At 36.6% G+C, this 24,863-nt stretch overlaps 1 protein-coding gene across 1 annotated transcript; it reads left to right on the top strand.

Moving 5' to 3' along the window:
- The first annotated feature begins 4,619 nt into the window (after nt 1-4,619).
- Nucleotides 4,620-5,569, top strand: LOC114627093 (olfactory receptor 14A2-like). The gene has a single exon (XM_028774768.1). The coding sequence runs from the start codon at nt 4,620-4,622 to the stop codon at nt 5,556-5,558; it is 939 nt and encodes a 312-aa protein (XP_028630601.1). The 3' UTR covers nt 5,559-5,569.
- Nucleotides 5,570-24,863: the final 19,294 nt, after the last annotated feature.

Genomic DNA, 24,863 nt, shown 5'->3' with positions numbered 1-24,863 from the left:
AAAGATGAAACAAAATTTAAATAGCACTTTAAAAACAATCTAACATGAACGAAATAACCAAATAATGAATGGCTTTTATGACGTTTTGCATTTCATGCTGACTGGTGAATGAAAAAATTTTATCGGATCATTCTGTTAACCTATATTACTAAATATTTATATAGACTAATGTCATGGCCTTTATCCTAAGTTACTGAGTCAAAGTTATTAAGATGAAAATACATTAGGAATACTTGCAAAGTTGATTATTGGTTAGAAAATTCACAGAATTTAAAATCACATTAGAAACAAACTCTGAGTGTAGTTTTAGAGATTTGGCTGAGGTGGAAATATTCATACTAAATATATAAAATATATATAATATATAACATATATATTATATATAATATATAGTATATATAATATTATGTATATAATATATATAATATATATTATATATATACTAAATATTCATCTAGTTTTTTATGAGACTTATTTATATGGTCTAGCTTTCTTACTGAATCAAAGGGAGAGAGGTGAGTGGGGTGAGAGAATGCATCTCTCTTGGCTTCTTAACCACAGAGACAATGTGAATATATGTACTTCATGAATATATGTACTGTCAGAATCCCTTCACCATCATGATAGACTATATGATTAAACCATGAGTTAAATAAGCAATTACTTCATTAAACTACTGGCTTAAGTATTTCATTACAACAATACAAAATGTAATCAAGTCTGAACGTTGATAACGAGAAGTGGGGACCTTGCTTTGATGAACCTGATTATGTGTTTCTAAATGGATCTATAGGAGAAAAATGGTAGAACTTAGAGAAGTTATTTAGAGAAGTCTAAGGATGATGAGCTTAATGACAATCTTGTGGAATCTTCATTGTTCAGAATTCATAAAAAAAAAATAAAACAGGGGAGATTTGGCTCAATAGGTTTCATAAGGGAAACATGGGTTCTATGTGTATTACAAACTGTATGCAAAGCCATTTTAATTGTCTTTTAACTGTGAATCTGGCTGCAGTGTGTCCATATTCTGATATTTGGAGTAGGCTGAGTTATAAATATTAGACTAATATAATGTACATAGAATCTTTCAGAAAGCATTTAGGCAATAGTTCGACAGACTCTTATAACTTCATACCTACATATATTGAGCATCAAGTTGACAATGAATAGAGTAGTGATGACTAATATTTTTTTTTTGACGAGACTGACAATCATCTAAGAAAATAATTTGGGTATGTCTCTAAGGGCATTTCCAGATAGGTAGCTGTATGTACCCTGGTTACACATGGTCCTGTTTTCTGGATTTACTACATGGACAGTAAAGGAGAAGATAGGAAAGAATAACATTAGAATGGTATAGTCTGTCATTTTTTGCTTTTTCTGACTATAGGTACAATATGATCAGCTCTTTCATGATCCTGAGACAAACTTCTCTCTCATAAAGGATTAACCTGCAAATCATGAGAAAACATCAATCCTCCCTTTCTCATGTTGTCTTTTATCAAATATGTTTTGACACAGCTTTGAGAAAAGTAATTAATATAAGGAAGGGTTACGGCATGAATATTTAAACGCATTTCCTATTTTTTCAGTTTTGAAGCATTCATTCAAAACTGTAACATTGCCAACTCTATGCACTGTATAACTAAGAAATTTACCAATAAATTTAAACCTATGGTGAATATGAACATTTTTTATGATGTATCTCAGCATATATTGTTGGGACATGAGTTCATATGAAGCACTAATTATTTTGACCATAATTATCTTAACCTATGATGCCATAATAAAGCTGTTACAAGTTTGCCTTTAGGGAACCCGAGGGAGTAGCCAAATGACTTAGAATGGTTTGTTATTTATGTTTTGATTACATGAGGTTTCAAATGAATCCATATCATAGCTTATAAAAAGGTAAAATTTTTCTTGTTACTTATATTGGCATATTCATGATGAAGCATGATTATAGTTTAGGTCAGAACTCTGAGGTTTTTTTTCACGACTGTAAAGACACATCAGTATGTTATGATTTTACAGTTTTCAAAAGAGAGCCAGATGTTCTATTTTGTACTCAGGTTACTCATTGTTAAACTGAATTCTGAAGACTGTAAGAAAATTTCCCTTCTCACGTTGACCTGCTGGAAAGTCTTCCTACATACAGCTCAAGAGTCACCCTTTTCCAGAACTGTGAACATCCTGAATTGGATTAAGGTACAAATGGAATCGATAACATTTATAACATTATAACATTATTAACATTAAAATATTATCTCTAAAACCATTTTTAAAAGGATATTAAAGGTACTGAGGGAATTATCACAGATACAAAAATGTAATTTAACAGTGATTTATTCACCCTTATTTCTCATGTTTATCCTCTTTCTGTATTATTCCAGCATGATGGTTGGAATAACTGGGTAAATATAATAAATTTCAACCAACTACAAAATATTCTTGTTTTGTATTGCACACTTCTTTTCTTTAAATTGCCCAAATGTGACCTATCCTTCTGTTATATTAAAACTGTACTTTCTAAAATGCCAACTCCAAATATCCCGTATACATATCTGAAACAGCAAGCTGATTAGTATGTAAACCAAGACATTTTATTTCCCTAGTAGAATTTTTGTACATGCTTATCATTGCCTATGTCAATAGAGAATACATTGCTCCTATAATCTCTTATTAGTTGGTATCACTTGCTCTTATAACACACACATACACACACAAAGAAAGAGAGAGAAATTTTTCTTTCAATAATTAGTTAAAGCTTTTATCTACTAATCAGCTTATAGATTGAACAGAATATATGAAACAGAGTATATGACATAATACCAAAAAGAAAATTACTATAATATGATGCAATAAAATATAATATTTGTCATTATAAGGTATGATTTTATTAGAGTTACTATAATGAAATTCTGTCATTGGAGACCTGACATTAGAAATTCATATCAAATTAAGAATAACCTATCTCCACCAAAAGTAGTAATGATAAAGCCCATGGAAGGATTTTAATCATTATAATGTATTGAAAAGTCATGTCTTCCGAATATTGGCAAGAGCTCCACAACTGAATGGGAAAAGAGCATAAGAACTAGTATTGTCAAACAGTTTGAGTCAGACTGTTGTCTGGTTGATTATTGTCTCAATTATGATCATGGAAGGTCTTATATGTGTTTTAAAGTTATTACAGTTGAATCTTCTTAGAGATGCAATCCATACTGAATCTAAAGATAAGTGTTGACAGGATAAACAATTTTTAATTGATTTTCAGGGTAGTTGCATGTCGTATGTATCATATGGAAGAAGGAAAGTTTATTCCCAATTTGATGATCACATCTTCTTAGAGGGTCAGCCTTGTCACTGAGTCATCTACAGACAAACTTCAACTGTTCATACATGGGTTGCAGCACTTAATAAAGACTTTGTGGTAGTCCTCTGTAGTTTGGAATAAATGTAAAAGACAGCAGTTAATAAAATTGGAAAAAAATTAGTTAACTTATTTTTTCTTCAGCTTTGAAGGAAGATCGTTAGTGGCTTAACATAGATACCATGGTTGAGGTTAGAGTTGAGTAACAATTTGTCTCAAAGTTTCAAACAATAAAAAACTAAGAAAATAATGAAAGATAGTCAAGCTTTTATCGTAGCCTTAGATAGCCATTGGACAATTTAATGATCTTAGTAAATGCAGCATCTATAGGTCTGTTATAGTTTTCTTAATAGAACCTGTTGTGAAAATAGTTGACACAGTAAATTGTTCGAACTTCTTTGTTCCCCAAACTCCTAAGCATTTAATAAAAATAAAGGCAAGGCTGAGTCTATAGGCTAGGTAAAAATCTTGCATTTTATTTTTTATGTATCATTAATTTTTCTTTTTTCTTTTCTGCATTTTTCCGTATTCATTACTAATTTAGTGAACCAAAAACTGTGATAAAATCATGGAAATTTCTTCCTAAACATATTATTACTGTCTTTCAAAAATAAAACAAGACTAACATATCATATAGCGTTCTTGCTAATTAGTCTTTATTTTAAAATGTATGAGTTAAGTTTACATACCTTAGTAGCAGAAAACATGCTTAGCTACTTAATATGAACAAGACCTAAGGTTGTGTGGTGGGGAGGGGGAAATTAGGATTAGAAAGAAAAAAAATAGGGAAGGAGGAACTGAGGAAACAAGAGAGGCAAGAAAAGAGAGGAAATACAGAGAGAGAGAGAGAGAGAGAGAGAGAGAGAGAGACAGAGAGAGAGACAGAGAGAGAGACAAAGAGAGAGACAAAGAGAGAAAGAGAGAGACAGAGACAAAGAGACAGACAGACAGAGAGAGCAAGAGAGAGAGACAGAGAAAGAGAGATACACATACACACACACACACACAGAGAGAGAGAGAGAGAGAGAGAGAGAGAGAGAGAGAGAGAGAAAGAGACACTAAAGAGGAAGAAGGCAAAGATACAAAAGTGAGTTCAGAAAAAATGACTAATTTATGGAAATGTAGTAGTAATTTAGGCAGTTTCCTGACTATTTTTCACCTAATGTCTTTATACGTTGATGTATTTGGGACTTTGCCAACTATAATTCATTTTTCTTCATCTGACAGGCAGTGCAAATAATCTATTATGCCCAATATAACTGCAGTAACTGGATTCATCCTGATGGGTTTCTCTGATATCCACGAGCTACAGACTCTATTCGGAGTGTTATTTCTAGTGATATACCTGGAGATTTTAATGAGTAACCTCCTCATCATCATTCTCATAACCGTGGATCCGAAGCTCCAAACACCCATGTACTTCTTCTTGAAGAATTTATCCCTATTGGATGTCTTTCTTGTGTCTGTTACAATTCCAAATTACTTTGTCAATAGCCTTACTCACAAAAATTCTATTTCCATACTTGGATGTGCTTTTCAGATGTTTTTCATGACTTTTCTTGGATCAGGGGAAGTATTGATTCTTACTACAATGTCATATGACCGCTATGTTGCCATTTGCAGTCCCCTACACTATGAGGTCATTATGAGTAGTGTTACCTGTGTAGTGATGATGAGTGTTTCCTGGGGCACTGGATTATTCTTTGGAGTCATGTACACAGCTGGCACATTTTCCATGCTTTTCTGTGGCTCTAACATGATTCCACAGTTTTTCTGTGATGTTCCATCACTCTTAAGGATTTCCTGCTCTGGATCACTCACGATCATTTACATAGGTCTTGGAATTGGTGCTTGTCTGGGCATGTCTTGTTTTATCTGTGTTGTGATTTCCTACTTTTATATTATCTCCACTGTGTTGAAGATTCCTACCACTAAAGGTCAGTCCAAAGCATTTGGTACCTGCATCCCTCACCTCACTGTTTTCAGTGCTTCCGTTGCTACTGCTTCCTTTGTCTACCTGAAGCCACCCTCAAGTACAGCATCACTTACAGATAAATTGTTTTCTGTGCTGTATACTGTGCTACCACCAGCACTTAATCCTGTGATTTACAGTTTAAGAAACTCTGATGTTGATAGTGCTCTGAAGAAATTGCTTCAAAATCTCTACTCAAGAGACTTCATTTAATACAACAAAATGTTTGAGAGTGACATAGAACATCAGAGGTAATAGGGACATTTTATGATTTTTTACATTTAAAAAAATGTGAGAGATTTCTATATTTAATCATTTAGCAGCTCATTTCATTTGAAACAAATTAGTATTGAAAGCATATGAATTAACAAGCAAGATTCACCCTGATTTCTAGGAGATTCTGCCAAAGTTGTAAGAAGGAATAATGGCAGAGAATGTAACAAATCAAGTGGCTTACTGGAGATTTACCTTGGTGTATAGTGCAGCAGAGGTGATAGAGGTATACAGTGTATTTGCAGAAATGTGTGTTTCCATTTTGTGCTTGTATGATCATTGTGTATCACTTTGTCTATGGTCTGCAATCCAAAAATATTCACTTCTGACTCTGAAGGCAAATACTTTCTATCTGAGGTTGTTAAAGAGGTGGTGGAATCTATAATAACTATATCAGAAATCATTTGGCTATGACTGATTTCTTTCTTGTATTTTGTTTTTTTGTTTGTTTTTTTTTCAGTCTCTGATTGGAAAGACTTCTCTTTACTAGGTATTGTGTTTTGGAGATTTTGATTTATCAAAATGAGCTTTACATGTAAAACAAAAATCTAGTTTTCTGTGAATTTTCCATGATGCCATTCTCACTTTCAACTGTGTTAAGGATATTTATATTAGTTTGACCATATATTACTATTGGGCAATGATGCATGGATCAGGTCAGTCAGTGTTTAGCTCTCTCATTATCCTATCTCATTTTGTCTAGCATATAATAAAACAACAACAACATAAACTATTCTTAGTTACAAAATAAAGGGACATCTATTTCTACTACATGCTCTGATGCTATTATACTATCATTATTCATACACCCCTAAGCAATATAGAATTCTCTGAAGCCTCCTTAAACCACCAAGTCATCATCAACTACTAGTGGAATCTGAACAGTAAGAACAAACACATTGTGAAAAGAGTGAGCCCACTGTGACAACTCGTGATTTCAACCATTATTTATATATTACTTTGATTAACTCAACTTCAATACAAACTATGTGTCTAATTTATAGCAAAATAAGAAATAAGTAAATACTATTACACTGGAGACATCCCTAAAACAATACTTGCTAACATGCAAAATATGCCTTTGAAAGCATAATTCTCACTTTCAATTTCACCGACTCTTTCATTTGTTCACTTCAGATGTGCTTTCATTTTTTAAATAACTTTTGCTTACTCACCTTTATGTCTTTTTATAAATTACTAAAGCTCAAAGTATTAAATTTAAGAGCCAAAACTTTGAAACTGACAGAAAACAACTTTAAGATAGAGGCATAGAAAAGTAATTTTTTTCAGATTTTTTCATATTTATTTTAATTTTCTATAATTTCATTCATGATTACTGTATCTTATTCCCACTTTACACTCATCTTCTTCCAATGCATTCCATGATAGATCTCCCTGCATTTATTTTAAATTCATTTGCTCTTTTTAAAAAATTATTATTGTCTTGCATACACACACACACACACACACACACACACACACACACCAACTACCACCACAACACAACACTAAACTATTTTTTTAGATGTGGTATAAAAAAACTGAATGGAGTTTTATGGCTTGGTTAATATCTAGTGGTTTCTTTCATTTATTAACTTACATAAAGGAGACTAACAGATGAGAGAGTAGCAAGTTTCAGAAGAAGAAACCACATGTAAATTTTCTCATTCAGAAACAAAACAGATAAACAGTAAAACCATACAAATAATGATATGTAGATTGAGAAATACAGATACATATAGGAAAATTCAGACTTCATCTACAATGTGTCAATATCAAGCTGCTGCTTCAACTCTAAAATGAAGTTTTGATGTAAAGTGAAATTTTAGTTGTCGTAGAAGACATACAGTTAGGAACATAGACCCAATAATTACAGGGAGGCCAAGGAATCCTAAAAAAAATAGTTAGACATTTCTTGTTATTGATGTTTTTATATACCTTTTTCTTTGAAAAAAATAGTTGCTTTCTAAATTGTGAACAATGTGTCCTTAAATGTTTAGAATAAAAATCGACTAAATTGATGTAAATTATATTAAATGAAATATTTGCTTCAAATGAAACACATAACCACACCAAAGAGAAAAGCAAACCAGTAAAAATAACTTTTTAGCAAGATTCTTTGGCATATATACTGTCTGAGAGGTGTGTGGTGGGGATATAAGAAATCTCCCTTGGCATAAGGAAGAGTCTTACAGGGGTCATGTGACCACAAAATCTGGAAGTTTTGCTATGCATATTTTATGGTTGTGAAAAATAAGAACACGTTTGACATTTCGTGGCTCTAGAGATTTCGGGAAAGGAAAGTAGAAAAATAAAACAAAGATACAAAACAAAGCAAGCCTGCACTATTCTCATTGTTCCAGCAGAGTACCTCATAGCAATAATTCAAGAGTAGGAGGATTCAGTCTGCCTCCTGGTTTCAGGAAGCACTAGTCCAACATGGCAAGGAAGGTCTTGCTTTTCAAGAGGTTTTGCTGTTTCAAGAGGAGTGTACAGTGCCCCCACTTACGTACTTGTTGAGCAGATAGCAGACAGCACTAGAAAACAAACAAGGTTCTAAGCCTCAAGGACTTCCCAACATTTATCCATCCACGGCTAGGCCTCCATTCTTGATTCCAAAGCGTCACAAAACATGTTGATCATCTGGGGACAAAATATGAAAAGAGACAAGCAATTATATTATACAAGCAAAAGTTAAGAGATAAAGGATATTACAGAGTCTCTATGAGCTGTGGATATAAATTACACAAAACACACATCAAACTGATGCATGAACAGCAGCAGTCAAGATTCGAGTGAAAATCTTGACTTAAATGTTTTCTTTAGCTAGCATTTTATGATGACATTTTATATACAAATATAATTTTTACTTCTCTCATGTTCTTGAACACTTAACCATTTAATAGCTCACTGATTCATCTCAGTTTCTTTTTCTTTTTTTCTGAATCTGATAATTTTTCAGAAGTGCATTTTCTCAAAAGCCACCCACTAAAATAGCTAAGACAAGCTGGTCTGTGTTACTTGTGAAGATGATTCTTCTATAGCATGTGGAATAGGGATATGAGCATAAATACAATTCTGGTTAATGAAGAGAAGATGAAAAATGAAGAATTATGCTCTAGTAATTCATTGCACACTTACAATTCTCAATGTTGTCTAGGATGTCAAAGACCAACTTTGAGATCCAGGGGTAAACTGAGGTGGTCAGGAAGGTGTGGCATCAGCATTTGGGATCAGTGCTCAGAGCAGCTGACAGGGGTCAGCACTAAGAGGTTTCAAGGGGGTTGGTTCAGATAGCGACCAACAGGGCTATTGCCTATGGCAGCCAGTAATTAAAGAAATTACCCAGCTGACTTTTTTTGAAGGAACAATTTAATTCACTGGGCCTGGCACTCCCTCTGGCCTGTAGAAAACAGAACTCTCTTAAATCTTAGGGGCTGGCAAGAAAGACAAGGAAAAAGAAGTTTATACACACACAGACACACACACACGATAACACACACAATGATTGAACGAAGCACAAGGCAGACTCTAATAGCTTCATACCTACATATATATACATACATACGTACATGCATACATACATGCATACATACACACATATATATTCATACATTGATGAGATGGCGAGCAAGGTCCAAGCATTTCACACACACACACACACACACACACACACACACACACACCCCTGGTGTGTGGGTATAAGAAAGTTCTAACATACTTCCACACAAACTTTACACGTATACATCCATAAAGAATTAATGGATGGAACAAAGCTCCAACAACTTTATTTTTTTCCCATAGTTTATATATCACAGCAATATCTTTCAAGAAGTGTACATTTACAATGTGAGTACATTCTAGTTTTATTCAAGTTAATAACTACAAAAAAAAAAAAACCATGTTCCACCATACCTTTCCAAGAAATAATATTATGTAGTACAGGTAAAGTAAATGAAGTTTCCAAAGAACCCACATACATTAAAGTAAGCAAGCTGTTAAAGATTAGCAAAGTATGAACAAGTGAAGTAGATTTCTCAGCCAGTTTCTCTTACCGGCAGACTGCAATTTGTGGTTAAAAAGAAAAGATTAAATATTTATTAATTAATCTTTTTATCTTCAAAAGTAATCCTATCAGAATCTTAAAATAACCACTTATCTAAACTTTTATATAAAAATCAGTTATACCTATTTTAAATCTGCAGAATGCATATCTACTCATCAGCAATTTTATTAGAACATATTAGAAAGCTGAGGACAAAAATGGGTATAAGCAATCAATCAGGAGTCCAGCCTCAGGGAGAGTCACATCAGCCAGTGCTGCCATTGTTTTTGTCCCCTAACCTTAAAAAGTAGCCAGTTTAACTATTAAGAGTATGTCTTTCTGAACTTCAAATTATTCCCTAAGATTCTTTACATCAGATCCAGTATCTAAAATGTCTTAGCCAGAGTTTCACTAACAATCTTAATTTTCCAAATGTTTTCTAAGTTTGGTGGTCATTACTAACAATCTATGGCTCTAAGTTCATTCCTAGGGTGGTGCTTGAATCATTAATCTGCTCAAGCAGAAACGACCTGAAATTATAAAGCACTATTATTCTGAGTGCCAGAGATACTATCCAGTGATGGGCTAGAAGCTCCATTAGAGTTTTCATACAATTGTTAGATTAAGAGGGATATGAAGGCAACAAGCAGAACAGAGATCCATAACAGCATAAAATCCTCAGTACATGTAGTCCCATGTCCCTTTGAAGCATACACATTATGATTGTGCTAACTAATGGGTCAAATTCCATGAGTTTAAAAAAGCCATTTGTTTTTCCTTCTGCATGGCCCTTGGCATAGTCTAAGTTTAGAAATTAAAACATCCTAGAGTAAAACATAATTACAAATATAAACAGTGTAATTCATGAATGAATTTTAAAATTTACAGTTATTTTTAAAGGTGACTTAGAAGAATCAATACCTTAGTTCAATACCTTAATCAATGAAACTTTATGGACCCTCAGAAAATATTTACTCATATGTAACGCTACCTATCCACTAGATTATATTTCTTACACTGAGTACTCTCCCTGACCTAAAATTTTTCCATGTGTCATTTATTAATAAAAATATATGAAAATATAACAATATTGAGTGAATAAAAGATGACACCAGTGGAAGTGAAATAAGTATTAAAATACCCTTTAATAATTTTTGTTTTTATGGATACCATAAATAATACACATAAAAGGAATAAAGACTTTTTAAATTTGAATATCTTACTGAAAATTGTAGTTTACAAAGGGCATCTTCCAAAGTTTAGGTTTCTATAGCATTTTATCTATTAAGTTTTTACTTCCTTGACAGTTTTTACTTCCACTCATTTTTTTTACATTCATGAAACAATTTTATTTTAATGATTTTATTTATTTAAATTCCAGTTGTTGCCTCTGCCTCAGTCACATCTCCCACAGTTTCTCATCCTGGCTCTTCCCTTGCAGAGGGTGCTCGCTCCACCCAACCAGCCTCCTCCTTCCCTAGAGCCTCAAGATTCTCAAGGATAAGCTCATCTTCTTTCTCTGAGGCCAGACCAGGTAGATCTCTGCTATATATGTGCCAGTGGTCTCTCGCTAACCAGTCCGTGTACGCTCCTGGTTGGTGGCTCAGTCTCTGGGAGCTCCCTGGAGTCTGGGTTAGTTGAGACTGCTGGTCTTCCTATTTGGTCATTCTCCCCTTCAGCTTCTTCAATCCTTACCTAGTTCAACCATAGTAGTCCTTGACTTCAGTCCAACGGTTGGGTGTATCTTCTCCTATCTCAGTCAGATGTTGGTAGGGGCTCTCAGTGGACAGTCATGCCAGGCTCCTCTCTTTAAACACATCATAGCATAGTAATGTCAGGCCATAATGCCCCCATCCATGAGAAGAATCCCAAGTTGGGCCACTCATTGGACCTCCATTCCTTCAGTCTCCTCACTATTTTGTCCCTGTAGGACTTTTAGACAGAAACAATTCTGGGTCAGGAATTTTGACTGTGGGTTAGTAACCCTGTCCTTCCACTTGAGGATCTGTCTATCTATTGGAGGTAGACACTTCAAGGTCCCTTTTCCAATGTTATGCATTTTGGCTAAGATCATCCCCAATGAGTCCTGAGAGTCTCTCACCTGTTAAGTCTTTAGTACTTTCACGGGAGGCCCCCTACCTCCAACTCAATGAGGCTCCTTATTTCCATTCATTCTCTTGGGCCTATGGGCTTCTCTTGTCCCCTCTCCATCATACTTGATCCTGTTCCCCTGTGCCTGTATTCCTCCCATTTCCCACACAGGTCCCTCCCTCCCCCTGTCTCACTTCCTTCCCCCTTCTAAGTGGGACTGAAGCTTCCTCACTTGGGCTTTTCTGCTTGTTAGACTTTTTACAGTCTGTAGGTTGTATCCTAGGCATTCTGTACTTTTGGCAAATATATACTTATCAGTGAGTAGATACCATGTGTGTCTTTTTGTGTCTGAGTTACCTCATTCAGGATGATATTTTATAATCCACCCATTTACCTGAAAAATTCGTGATGTGCTCATTTTTAATACCTGAGTAATAGTCCATTGTATAAATGAACCACATTTTCTGTATCTATTCTTCCATTGAGGAACATCTGGGTTGTTTCCAGCTTCTGGATAGTACATTAAGGTTGTTATTAACATAATAGAGGACATGTCCTTGTGGTGTGTTGGAGCATCTTTTGGGTATATGTCCAAGAGTGGTATAGCTGGGTCGTCAGGTACAACTATTTCCAAAATTCTGAAGTACATCCAGACTGATTTCCAGAGAGATTGTACCAGTTTGCAATCTCACCAGCAATGGAGGAGTGTTCCTCTTTCTCCACATCCTTTTCAACATGTGTTATCATATGAGGTTTTTTATCTTAGCCATTCTAATTGGTATAAGGTGAAATCTCAGAGTCATTTTGATTTGCATTTTGCTGATGACTAAAGACTTTGAACATTTCTTTAAGTGCTTCTCAGTCATTTGAGATTCCTATGTTGTAAATTCACTATTTAGCTCTATACCTCATTTTTTGTTTTGGTTGTTTGGTTTTGTTGGAGATTAGGTTCTTGGGTTCTTTATATATTTTTGGGTATTAGCCCTGTGTGAGATGTGGGGTTAGTGAAAATTTTTTCCCAATCTGTAGGTTGCTGGTTTGTCTGATGGAAGCTTTTCAGTGTCATAAGGTCTCATTTATCAATTATTTATCTTAAAGCCTGAGCCATTGATATTCTGTTCAGGAAATGAGTTAGAGCCTCTTTCCTACTTTCTCTTCTGTTAGATTCAGTGTATATGGTCTTTCGTTGTGGTCCTTGATCCACTTGGACTTGAGCTTTATGCAAGTTGATAAATATGGCTCTATTACCGTTCTCTTACATACGGTCCACTACTTAGACCAGTACCATTTATTGAAGGTGCTTTCCTTTTTCCACTGTAATTTTTGGCTTCTTTGTCAATAATAGAGTGTGCATAGTTTTGTGGGCTTACTTCTGGGTCTCTATATTCCATTGATCAACTTGTTTGTCTCAGTACCAATACCATGCATTTTTATTTTAATCATTATTGTTTTGTAGTACAGCTTGTAGTAGGGATAGTGATTCTCCCAGAACCCTTCCCAGTTTCTCCTGCACAAGACCCCTATACCTTCCCCCTGTCTCTATGAGGGTGCTCCCACATCTGCCCACCCACTCCTGCTTCAGTGCCCTAATCATTTCCCTACCATTAATCATTAATCCCTTTTATTGTTGAGAATCATTTTGGCTATTCTGGATTTTGTGTTTTTGTGTATCAAGTTGAAGATTGCTTTTGCCATGTCTGTGAAGAATTGAGTTGGAATTGTAATGGGAATTACAATTAATCTGTAGATTGCTTTTGGTAAAATGACCATTTTCACTATGTTATTCATACCAATCCATGAACATGGGAGATCTTTCCATCATCTGCAGTCTACTTCAATTTCTTTTTTTCAGGAATTTGAAATTCTTGTCATATGTATATCTTTCACTTGTTTGGTAAGAGTTACATCAAAATATTTTATACTATTTGTGCCTATTGTGTAGGGTGTAGTTTCCCTAATTTCTTTCTCAGTCTGTTTATCATTTGCATAAATAGGATCTTTATTTGTTTGAGATAATTTTATATCCTGCCACTTTGCTGAAGTGGTGTCAGTTGTAATAGCTCTCTAGGAGAATTTTGGGCATGGTTAAGGTATACTATCATATAATTTGCAAATGGTGATACTTAGAATTCTTCCTTCTCAGTTTGTATCCCCTTGATATCTTTGTGTTCTCTAATTCCTCTAGCTAGAACTTCAAGTATTATATGGAATAGACAGGGAGAGAGCAGGCAACCTTGTCTTGTCCCTGATTTTAGTGTGATTGCTACTAGTTTCTCTCCGTTTACTTTGATGTTGGTTGTTGGTTTGTTATATATTGCCTTTTCTATGTTTAGGTATGTTTCATGAATTCCTGATCTCTCCAGGACTTTGAACATTTAGGGGTTTGATATTTTGTTGGAGGTTTTTTCAGCATCTAGTGAGATAATCATGTGGGGCTTTTTCCTTGACTTTGTTTATATAGTATATTGAAACCTCCCTGCATCCCTGGGATGACGACTACTTGATTGTGATGAATGATGGTTTTGATGTGTTCTTGGATTCGTTTTGTGAGAATTTTATTGAGTATTTTTACATGAATATTTAGAAGTGAAATTTGTCTGAAGTTATTTTTGTTGATTCATTGTATGGTTTAGATATCAGAGTAAATGGGGCTTCATAGAATTAATTATGTAGTGTTACTTCTGATTCTATTTTCTGGAACAGTTTGAAAAGTATTGACATTAGCTCTTCTTTGAAGATTTGGTAGAGTTCTATATTAAAACCGTCTGGCCCTAGGCTATTTTTTTTAATGGAAAGTTTTTATGATTCTTCTAATTTCCTTAGTGGTTATGAGATTATTTAGATAGTTTATCTGATCTTGTTTTAACTTTGGTAATGATATCTGTCTAGAAAATTACACATTTTATCTAGATTTTTCAGTTTTGTAGAGTATAGGCTTTTGTAGTAGTTTCTGATGATTTTTTTCAATTTTCTCATTTTCTGTTGTTATGTTTTCCTTTCATTTATGACTTTTTAAATTTAGATACCGTTTCTGTGCCCTTTAGTTAGTTTGTTAAGTGTTTATCTATCTAGTTGATTTTCTCAAAGAACCATATCTTGGTTTTGCTGATTCTTTGTATCTTTCTTTCTTGTTTCTAAATGATTGATTACAGCCCTGAATTTGATTATTTCCTGCAGCCTACTCCTTTTGGGCCTGTTTTCTTTTTGCTGTTGTGAAGCTTTCAGGTATAATGTTAAGTTGCTTGTATGGGATCACTCCGATTTCTTTATGAAGGCACTTATTGCTATGAATTTTCTTTCTAACATTATTTTCATACTGTCCTAAAGGTTTGCTTATGATATGACTTCATTTTCATTTAATTCAATAAAGTCTTTGATTTCTTGCTTTATTTCTTTTGTTTGAAAACAATTATGCATCATTTTTTTTTCATTTTTTATCTGATACTTTATTTACATTTCAGATGTTATCTCCTTACCCTATTTCTTACCGTCCCACCCAGGAACAACTTATACCATCCCCACTCTTCCTGCTTCTATGACGATGTGCTCTAACCTAGGCCTCACTCCCACCTCCCCACCCTCAAATTCCCCCACACTCGGCATCCAGCCTTCATGGGACCAAGGATCTCCTCTCCCACCTATGCCCAACAAGGCCATCTTCCCCTACATGTACAGCTGGAGCCATTGGTTGTCCCTATGTGCTCTCAGGCTGGTGGTTTACACACTAAGAGCTCTGGTTGGTTGGTATTGTTGCTCTCCTCATGGGGACACAAACCCTTTCAGCTCCTTCAGTCTTCTCTCTCACTCCTCCATTGGGATCCTCTTGATCATTTCAACGGTTAGCTGTGAGCATCCACCTATGAATATATCAGACTCTTGCAGATCTCTAAGGAGACAGCTATATCAGGTTCCTGTCAGCATGCACTTCCTGACATCCACATCAGCGTCTTCCTTTGGTGACTGCACATGAGATGTATACTCAGGTTGAATGGTATGCAGATGGCCCCTCCTTCAGTTTCTGTCCCACACTTTGTCTCCATATTTGTTCCCTTGAGTATTTTGTTACTCCTTCTAAGAAGGACTGAAGCACTCACACTTGGTCTTCCTTCTTCATAAGCTTCATGTGGTTTGTGAGTTGAAACATGGGTATTTCAAGCTTCTGGGCTAATATTTAATTATTAGTAAGTGAATACCATATATGTTCATTTGTGATTGGATTACCTTACTCAGGATGATATTTTCTAGTTCCATCCATTTACCTAAGAATTTCTCAAATTCATTGTTTTTAAAAGCTGAGTAATACTCCATTGTATAAATGTACCATATTTTCTGTATCCATTCCTCTGTTGAAGGACATCTGGGTTCTTTCCAGCTTCTGGCTATTATAAATAAGCCTGCTATGAACATAGTGGAGCATATGTCCTTGAAATATGTTGGAGCATCTTCTGGGTATATGCCCAGTAGTGACATAGCTGGGTTCTCAGGTAATGCTATGTCCAATTCTCTGAGGAAACACCAGACTAATTTCCAGAGTGGTTACACCATCTTGCAATCCCACCAACAATGGAAGAGTGTTCCTGTTTCTCCACATCCTGACCAGCATCTGCTATCACTTGAGTTTTTGATCTTAGCCATTCTTACTGGTGTGAGGTAGAATCTCAGGGTTGTTTTGATTTGCATTTCCCTGATGACTAAGAATGCTGAACATTTCTTAGGTGCTTCCTGGCCATTCGAGCATCCTCAGTTGAGAATCCTTTGTTTAGCTCTGTATCACATTTTTAATGGGGTAATGTGGTTGTCTGGAGTGTAATTTCTTGAGTTGTTTGAATATATTGAATATGAGCCCTCTATCAGATGTAAGATTGGTAAAGATCTTTCCCCAATTGGTTGGTTGTCATTTTGTCCTATTCACAGTGTCCTTTGCCTTACAGAAGCTTTACAATTTTAAGAAGTCTCATTTGTCAATTCATGATCTTAGAGCATAAGCCATTGGTGTTCTGTTCAGGAAATTTTCCCCTGTGCCTAGGTATTCGAGGGTCTTCCCCACCTTCTCTTCTATTAGATTCAGTGTATCTGGTTTTAGGTGAAGGTCCTTTATTCACTTGGACTTGAGCTTATTACAAGGAGATAAGAATGGATCAATTTCCATTCTTCTACACGCTGACCTCCAGTTGAACCAGCACCATTTGTTGAAAACGCTGTCCTTTTTCCACTGGATGTTTGTAGCTCCTTTGTCAAAGATCAAGTGACCATAAGTGTGTGGGTTCATTTCTAGATCTTCAGTTCTATTCCATTGATCTTCTTTTCTGTCTCTGTACCAATATCATGCCCTTTTATCATTATTGCTCTGTCATACAGCTTGAGGTCAGCAACGGTGATTCCCCCAGAAGTTCTTTTAGTGTTGAGAATAGTTCTCCCTATCCTGCTATTTTTGTTATTCCAAATGAATTTACAAATTGCTCTTTCTATCTCTATGAAGAATTGGTTTGCAATTTTGATAGGGATTGCATTGAATTTGTAGATTTCTTTTGGCAAGATGGTAATTTTTACTATATTAATCCTGTCAATCCATGAGCATGGGAGATCTTTCCATCTTCTGAGATCTTCTTCGATTTATTTCTTCAGAAACTTGAAGTTCTTGTCAGACAGATCTTTCACTTTCTTGGTTAGATTCACACTAAGGTATTTTATATTATTTGTGACTATTGTGAAGGGTGTCATTTACCTAATTTCTTTCTCAGCCTGTTTATCTTTCATGTACAGGAATGCTACTGATTTATTTGAGTTGATATTATTTTTTTTTATACTTTATTTTTTTCAAATCGTAATTTTTACTCATTAACACAGGGGTTATAAACACAGAAAGACAGGACATGGGGAAGGGGATGACACTGGATTGTGGGTGTTCAGGGGGAATACATATATCTTTCAGAACAAGGTATTGGCTGGGTGAAGGTTCAGGGGACAGTTCACTATGACTCTGTCTATGATTCACTTGTCCTTATCTAAGTTGGTCTTATCTGCCAGGGCTACCTATTTACATGGTCTATGACTACTCAAGCTGGTAAATTTTGACAAAAGCTGCCTGTTTACAATAGCTTATAGCCATCTGTTTCAATGTTTTTCCACTGAGACCCAAGACTTGGTGTTAGTATACATGTATGACAGGCCTATTGCAGATTTTAGGCCTATGGCTGATTTTAGGCCTTCAGTGTGTAAGCAGGGCTGCCCCTGACATCTCCTCCCTTCTCTAAGTATAGAAGGGCTGTGGCAATTCTAATATTGCAAAGGCGGGGATAGAGGCCTGACCTCCAGTAATTGAAGGGGACCTTGTAATGGCTCCGGTCCCCCTGTCCTTGTCCAGTGAGGCATGAGGGCCATACCCATCCCGATGACTTTTTCCTAGAGAGGGGATACTTTTGACATCAACCCCTATGCAGTCAGGCTTGTCCCTCAGGGAATCCAGAGAGATATTTTTAACTTTTATTTATATTCCCTTGCAGTGCTTAGCCTCATAGCCTAAGCAATAATTCAGATCGCTTGTCAGAGGGGCTTATGTGTGGCCCCTCTCTGCTTGGTCTAGGGGTGGGAGTCCCCTCTTTTTGGTTGGGTGGAGATGAGTTTTGGGAACATCCTGGATAGAGTAACAACCTCATCTTGAGTCTCGAGGTCTTCCATAACTAACTTATGATAATGTATCTGAATAGATTTTGCTACCAAATTATTTATCTGTTATTTCACAGAGTTAGTCAGCCTATTTGAGGCCCAGGGATTAAAAGAAATAAGCAAAAATAACCAAGTTAATTGTCCCAAGATGGGAGTAAGTAGGGTTGACAACCATGGAGAGGTTGAAAACCAATTTTTGTACCAGCATTCATCTTTCTCTTTCTCTCTCTGACTTTTCTCAGGGCTTTCTCTGACCTTTTTCATGCTCTCTTTAACCATCCCTGTCTTGTCGGTGTAAAGGCAACATTCTTCTTTAAGGGCTGTACACAGTCAAGAGCTGTACACAGTCTTTTCTATTGTAATAGAGTAAATCAAGTCGAATAACGATCTTTGCGATTTTTGGAGGTCTCTTCAGACAGCGAAACGAGGGATTTCTTCAGATTAGTGATGTCAGTCTCTAGCTGTTTGATGTTCTTGTCAATGGCTCATCGAAGGTCTGAGTAGTATAATTTCAGAGGCCAGCATCTAGATTGGAACTTCTAACAGCAGACATCATGGGTGATTCATTTTTACCTGGAAAGGAAAAAGAAGGGAATTCTCAGGGAGATTTCTCTTCCCCGGATGTCAATTGTTATTCATCTTATTTATGGTTGGGCCTGACTTTGTGGGGGTATCTATTTCATTAATCTTTTTGGTAGCCAGCTAGCTGTGCCTTTTGTGGTATCAAACAGGCATATCAATCCTCAGCCCCATAAGACAACTGGGTCTGGGTAATTCCCTTTAAGCGTAAGAGGGAATTACCTCCTTCCCCATAGCTGTGACATAGTTTTTATTGGTCTCGGTAATATCAGAGGCAATCAGCAGTAGATTTGCCATGAGCTTTCAGTTTTAGAGCATTAAAACTGAACAAGGCATGATGGAGAGTATTTCAGGGCGACTCCTTCTGGGAGGGGTACTGTTCCCGCTCTTTTGTTTTTAAAGTCAATTTTTCAGAGTTCTTGTAAAATCAGGGCAGAAGCGCCAACAGCCACTCCTTCCACACTCAGAGAGTCATGAAGACACTATTTAAAGAGGTATAAATCTATATTAATAATCTCTTTTATCAAAGGACTGTTATTGCATAGCTGACAACTAATAAGACTATATGATATATAGATTAGTAACCTGCCACCTTGCTCAAGTTGTTTATCAGGTTTAGGAGTTCTCTGGTGGAAGCTTTGGAGTCACTTAAGTATACCATCTATCATCTGCAAATAGTGAAATTTTGACTTCTTCCTTTCCTATTTGTATCCCTCTGACTTCCTTTTGTTGTCTAATTGCTCTGGCTAGGACTTCCAATACTATATTGAATAGGTAGGATGAGAGTGGGCAGCCTTGTCTAGTCCCTGATCTTAATGGGATTGCTTCAAGTATCTCTCCATTTAGTTTGATGTTGGCTACTGGTTTGCTGTAAATTGCTTTTACTATGTTTAGGTAGGGGCCTTGAATTCCTGATCTTTCCAAGACTTTTATCATGAAGGGATGTTGAATTTTGTCAAATGCTTTCTCAGCATCTAGTGAGATGATCATGTGGTTCTTTTCTTTAAGTTTGTTTATATAGTGGATTACATTGATGGATTTCCGAATATTGAACCATCCCTGCATTCCTGGGATAAAGCCTACTAGATCATGAAGGATGATTATTTTGATGTGTTCTTGGATTCAGTTTGCGAGAATTTTATTGAATATTTTTGCATCGATATTCACAAGGGAGATTGGTCTGAAGTTTTTTTTTCTTTTTGGGGTCCTTGTGAGGGTTAGAAATGAGCATTATTGTAGCTTCATAGAACTAATTGAGTAGTGTTGCTTCTGTTTTTATTCTGTGGAATAGTTTGAAGACAATTGGTATTAACTCTTCCTTGAAGGTCTGATAGAATTCTGCACTAAAATTATATGGTTCTGGGCCTTTTTTTTTTTTTTTTGGTGGGGAGACTGTTAATGACTACTGCTATTTCTTTAGGAGTTATTGGACTCTTTAGATGGTTTATTTACTCCTGATTTAATTTTGGTACATGGTATCTGTATAGAAAATTGTCCACTTCATCCAGATTCTCCAGTTCTGCTGAGTACAGGCCTTTGTAGTAGGATCTAATGGTTTTTTGAATTTCCTCAGTTTCTGTTGTTATGTCTCCCTTTTCAGTTCTGATTTTATTAATTTGGATACTGTCTCTGTGCCCTCTGGTTAGTCTGGCTAAGGTTTTATCTATCCTGTTGATTTTCTCAAAGAAACAGCTCCTGGTTTTGTTGATATTTTGTATAGTTCTTTCTGTTTCTACTTGGTTGATTTCAGCCCTGATTTTGATTATTTCCTGCTGTCTACACCTCTTGGGTGTATTTGCTTCTTTTTGTTCTAGAGTTTTCAAGTTTGCTGTCAAATTTTTAGTGTACTCTTTCTCCAGTTTCTTTTTGTAGGCACTTAGAGCTCTGAGTTTCCCTCTTAGCACTGCTTTCATGGAGTCTCACAAGTTTTGGTATGATGTGTCCTCATTTTCATTAAATTCTAAAAAGTCTTTAACTTCTTTATTTCTTCCTTTAAGTCATCAATGAGTAGAGTATTGTTCAGTTTCTATGTGAATGTGGGCTTTCCATTGTCTGTCATTTTTGAAGACCAGCCTTAGACCATGGTGATCTGATAGGATGCAGGGGATTATTTCAATTTTTTTTATATCTGTTGAGGCCTGTCATGTGCCCAATTATATGGTCTATTTTGGAGAAAGTACCATGAGGTGCTGAGAAAAAGGTATACTCTTTTGCTTTAGGGTGAAATGTCCTATAGATATCTGTTAAGTCCATTTGGTTCATAACTTCTGTTAGTTAGACTGTATCTCTATTTAGTTTCTGTTTCCATGATCTATCCATTGCTGAGAGTGGGGTGTTGAAGTCTCCCACTATTATTGTGTGAGGTGCAACGTGTGTTTTGAGCTTTAGTAAGGTTTCTTTTATGAAAGTGGGTGCTCTTGTATTTGGCGCATAGATATTCAGAATTGAGAGTTCATGTTGGTTGATTTTTCCTTGACAAGTATGAAATGTCCTTCCTTATCCTTTTTGATAGCTTTAAGTTGAAAGTCGATTTTATTTGATATTAGAATCGCTACTCCCGCTTGTTTCTTAGGGCCATTTGCTTGAAAAATTGTCTTCCAACCTTTTACTCTAAGGTAGTGTCTGTCTTTGTTGTTGAGGTGGGTTTCCTGTAAGCAGCAAAAAGCTAGGTCCTGTTTGCGTATCCATTCCGTTAGCCTATGCCTTTTTATTGGGGAATTGAGACCATTGATGTTAAGAGATATTAAGGAGAGGGTGTTGTTGCTTCCTGTCATTTTTGCTAATAGTGGAGACATCGTTTGTGTGGTTATCTTCTTTTGGGTTTGATGCAAAAGGATTATTTTCTTGCTCTTTCTAGGGTATGATTGCCCTCCTTGTATTGGAGCTTTCTTGCTATTACCCTTTGCAGTGCTGGATTTGTGGGAAGATACTGTGTAAATTTGGTTTTGTCATGGAATATCTTGGTTTCTCCATCTATGGTAATTGAGAGTTTTGCTGGGTAAAGTAGCCTGGGCTGGCATTTATGTTCTCTTAGGGTCTGTATGATATTTGTCCAGGATCTTCCGGCTTTTATAGTATCTGGTGAGAAGTCAGGTGTAATTCTGATAGGTTTGCCTTTATATGTTACTTGACCATTTTCCCTTACTGCTTTTAAAATTCTATCTTTGTTCTGTGCATTTTGTGTCTTGATTATTATGTGACGGGAGGTATTTCTTTTTTGATCTAGTCTGTTTGGCGTTTTGTAGGCTTCTTGTGTGATTATGGGCATCTCATTCCTTAGGTTAGGGAAGTTTTCCTCAATAATTTTATTGAAGATATTTACTGGCCCTTTAAGTTGGGAATCTTCACTCTCATCTATACCTATTATCCTTAGGTTTGGTCTTCTCATTGTGTCCTGGATTTCCTGGATGTTTTGTGTTAAGAACTTTTTGCAGTTTGCGTTTTCTTTGACAGTTGTGTCAATATTTTCTAAGGTATCTTCTGCACCTGAGATTCTTTCTTCTATCTCTTGTATTCTGTTGGTGATGCTTGTGTCTATGACTCCTGATTTCTTTCTTAGGTTTTCTATCTCCAGGGTAATCTCCCTTTGTGATTTCTTTACTGTTTCTACTTCCATTTTTATGTCCTGGATGGTTTTGTTCAATTCCTTCATCTGTTTGTTTGTGTTTTCTTGTAATTCTTTAAAGGATTTTTGTGTTTCTTTAAGGACTTCATCCTGTTTTCCTGTGTTCTCCTCAAGTTTTTTGATAGTGTTATTTATTTCCTTCTTATAGTCCTCCATCATCATCATTAGAAGTGATTTTAGATCTGGTTCTTGCTTTCCTGGTGTTATGGGGAGTTCAGGACTTTCTAATGTGAGAGAACTAGGTTCTGATGATGGCAAGTACCTTGGGTTGCTGGTGCTTGTGTTCTTGTGCTTGCCTTTTGCCATCTGGATCTCCTATGTGCTATCTGTGCTGTCTCTGACTGGGGCCTGTCTTTCCTATTACCTAGGTTGTGTCAGAATTGTTTGGGATGGGTTTTGCTGCTGGGGTTAGAGCTGAGGCCCAAGATCTGCTCCATGATCAGGTGGAAACCAGAAGGGAGCCCGGACTCTGGGTCACGAGTGGATTTCTGGGTCCCAGGGGGTCCCAGTTGCTCCCTGGTTGGGGGCAAGTATTGCCGCTTCCTAGTCTAAGATACTGGTTGGGTTAGAGCTCCTGGGATCCCCGCTTCCTCTGGGTGCTGTGAGATTGGGTGCAGTGCTGATTCCCGGGATTTGCCAAATGCTCGGGCCCAGACCGGAAGGACCCCGTGCTCCAGGCCGGGAATGAATTCCTGGGTCCCAGTGGGTCCCAGTTGCTCCCTGTTTGGGGACAAGTATTGCAGCCTCCTAGCCTAAGATACTGCTTGGTGTAGACCTGCTGAGAGCCCTGCTTCCTCTGGGTTCTGAGAGATTGGATGCAGAGCTGCCTCCCAGGATCTGCCGAGTGCTCGGGCCAAGACCCCAGACTGGATGTAGCCCATGCTCCGGCCCAGGAGTGAATTCCTGGGTCCCAGTGGGTCCCAGTGGGTCCCAGTGGGTCCCAGTGGGTCCCAGTGGGTCCCAGTGGGTCCCAGTGGGTCCCAGTGGGTCCCGGTTGCCCCCTTTTGGGGCAAGTGCTGCTTTTTCCTTACCTGGGATGCTGCCTGAGTTAAAGCTCCTGGGAGTTCCTCTTTCTCTCGGTTTTCTGGGGTTGGGTGCTGAGCTGCCGCCTGTGACCTGCTCTATCTTGTATGAGCTTTCAAATTAACCTACATCACATTTTATAAAATGTTAAAACATTTTTCTAGTTGCTTATATTTGCATTCACATGCTAAGAAATGACAAAGTTTTCATCAGAACTTTGAGTCTTCTTATACCATAAAGACACAAAAACATTACAATTTCAGAGCTTTCAAAGAGAGTTAAATATTTTGTTTTCCTTTCAGATGACCAACTGCTAAATTGAACTTTAAAGGAAATGAAAACAATTTCTATCCTCAAGAGGACCTGAAAGGAAATCTTCCTACATATATCTGAAAAATTACTCTTCTCTAGGTATGTGAAGAATCTTAATTGCTATAAGATACAAATTTCAAAATACCTTTGGCAAAATATTAAAATATGCTGTCTAAACCAAATTTAAAATTATTATAAGTATAGAGTAAATTGAGAAGCTTATTAAAAAGCAAATTAATTTAGCAGTGACTTATTCACCTATATTTCTTCTATTTGCTTATTTTTTGTATATCATCAGTCATAGGGTTATAATACTTTGGCAAATGTGTTGCATTTTAACCTTCTACCACATATTCTTTCTTTGCATGCAGACTGCTTATCTGTAAATTTTCAAGGTCAGATCTATCTTTACATTTTTTTAGAGTCGTGCTTTCTAAAATTCTATCTCCAGAGATCTTTGCTTTGTAATCTTGTACTGTGAATTGATACAAAATTCTGCTTGCTTGTCTTTGCCTCCTCCAGTGGAGAATATGATATCCCCATAATCTATCATTTAGTCTAGTCAAGAAAATGTCTTTAAACACACACACACAAACAGAGAGAGAGAGAGAGAGAGAGAGAGAGAGAGAGAGAGAGAGAGAGAGGAGAGAAGCAGAAAGACAGAGAGATGGAGGGAGGGAGGGAAGGAGGGAGGGAGAGAGAGACAGACAGGCAGATAGAGACAGACAGAGAGACAGAAAGAGATGGAGGGAGAGAAAGAGAAAGAAAGAGAACAAGAACAAGAAAGAGAGGGGTGAAGAGAGAGGGAAAGGGGAAAGAGAGAGACAGAAAGACAGAGACAGAGAGAGATGGAGGTAGGTAGGGAAGGAGAGAGAGAGAGACAGAGAGACAGAAGGAGATGGAG

This window comes from Grammomys surdaster, unplaced genomic scaffold (assembly GCF_004785775.1).
Source record: "Grammomys surdaster isolate TR1022 unplaced genomic scaffold, NIH_TR_1.0 242, whole genome shotgun sequence".
Classification (NCBI taxonomy): domain Eukaryota; kingdom Metazoa; phylum Chordata; class Mammalia; order Rodentia; family Muridae; genus Grammomys; species Grammomys surdaster.
Note: the sequence above shows the minus strand (reverse complement) of the source record. Positions and strands in the feature narration are given on the sequence as shown.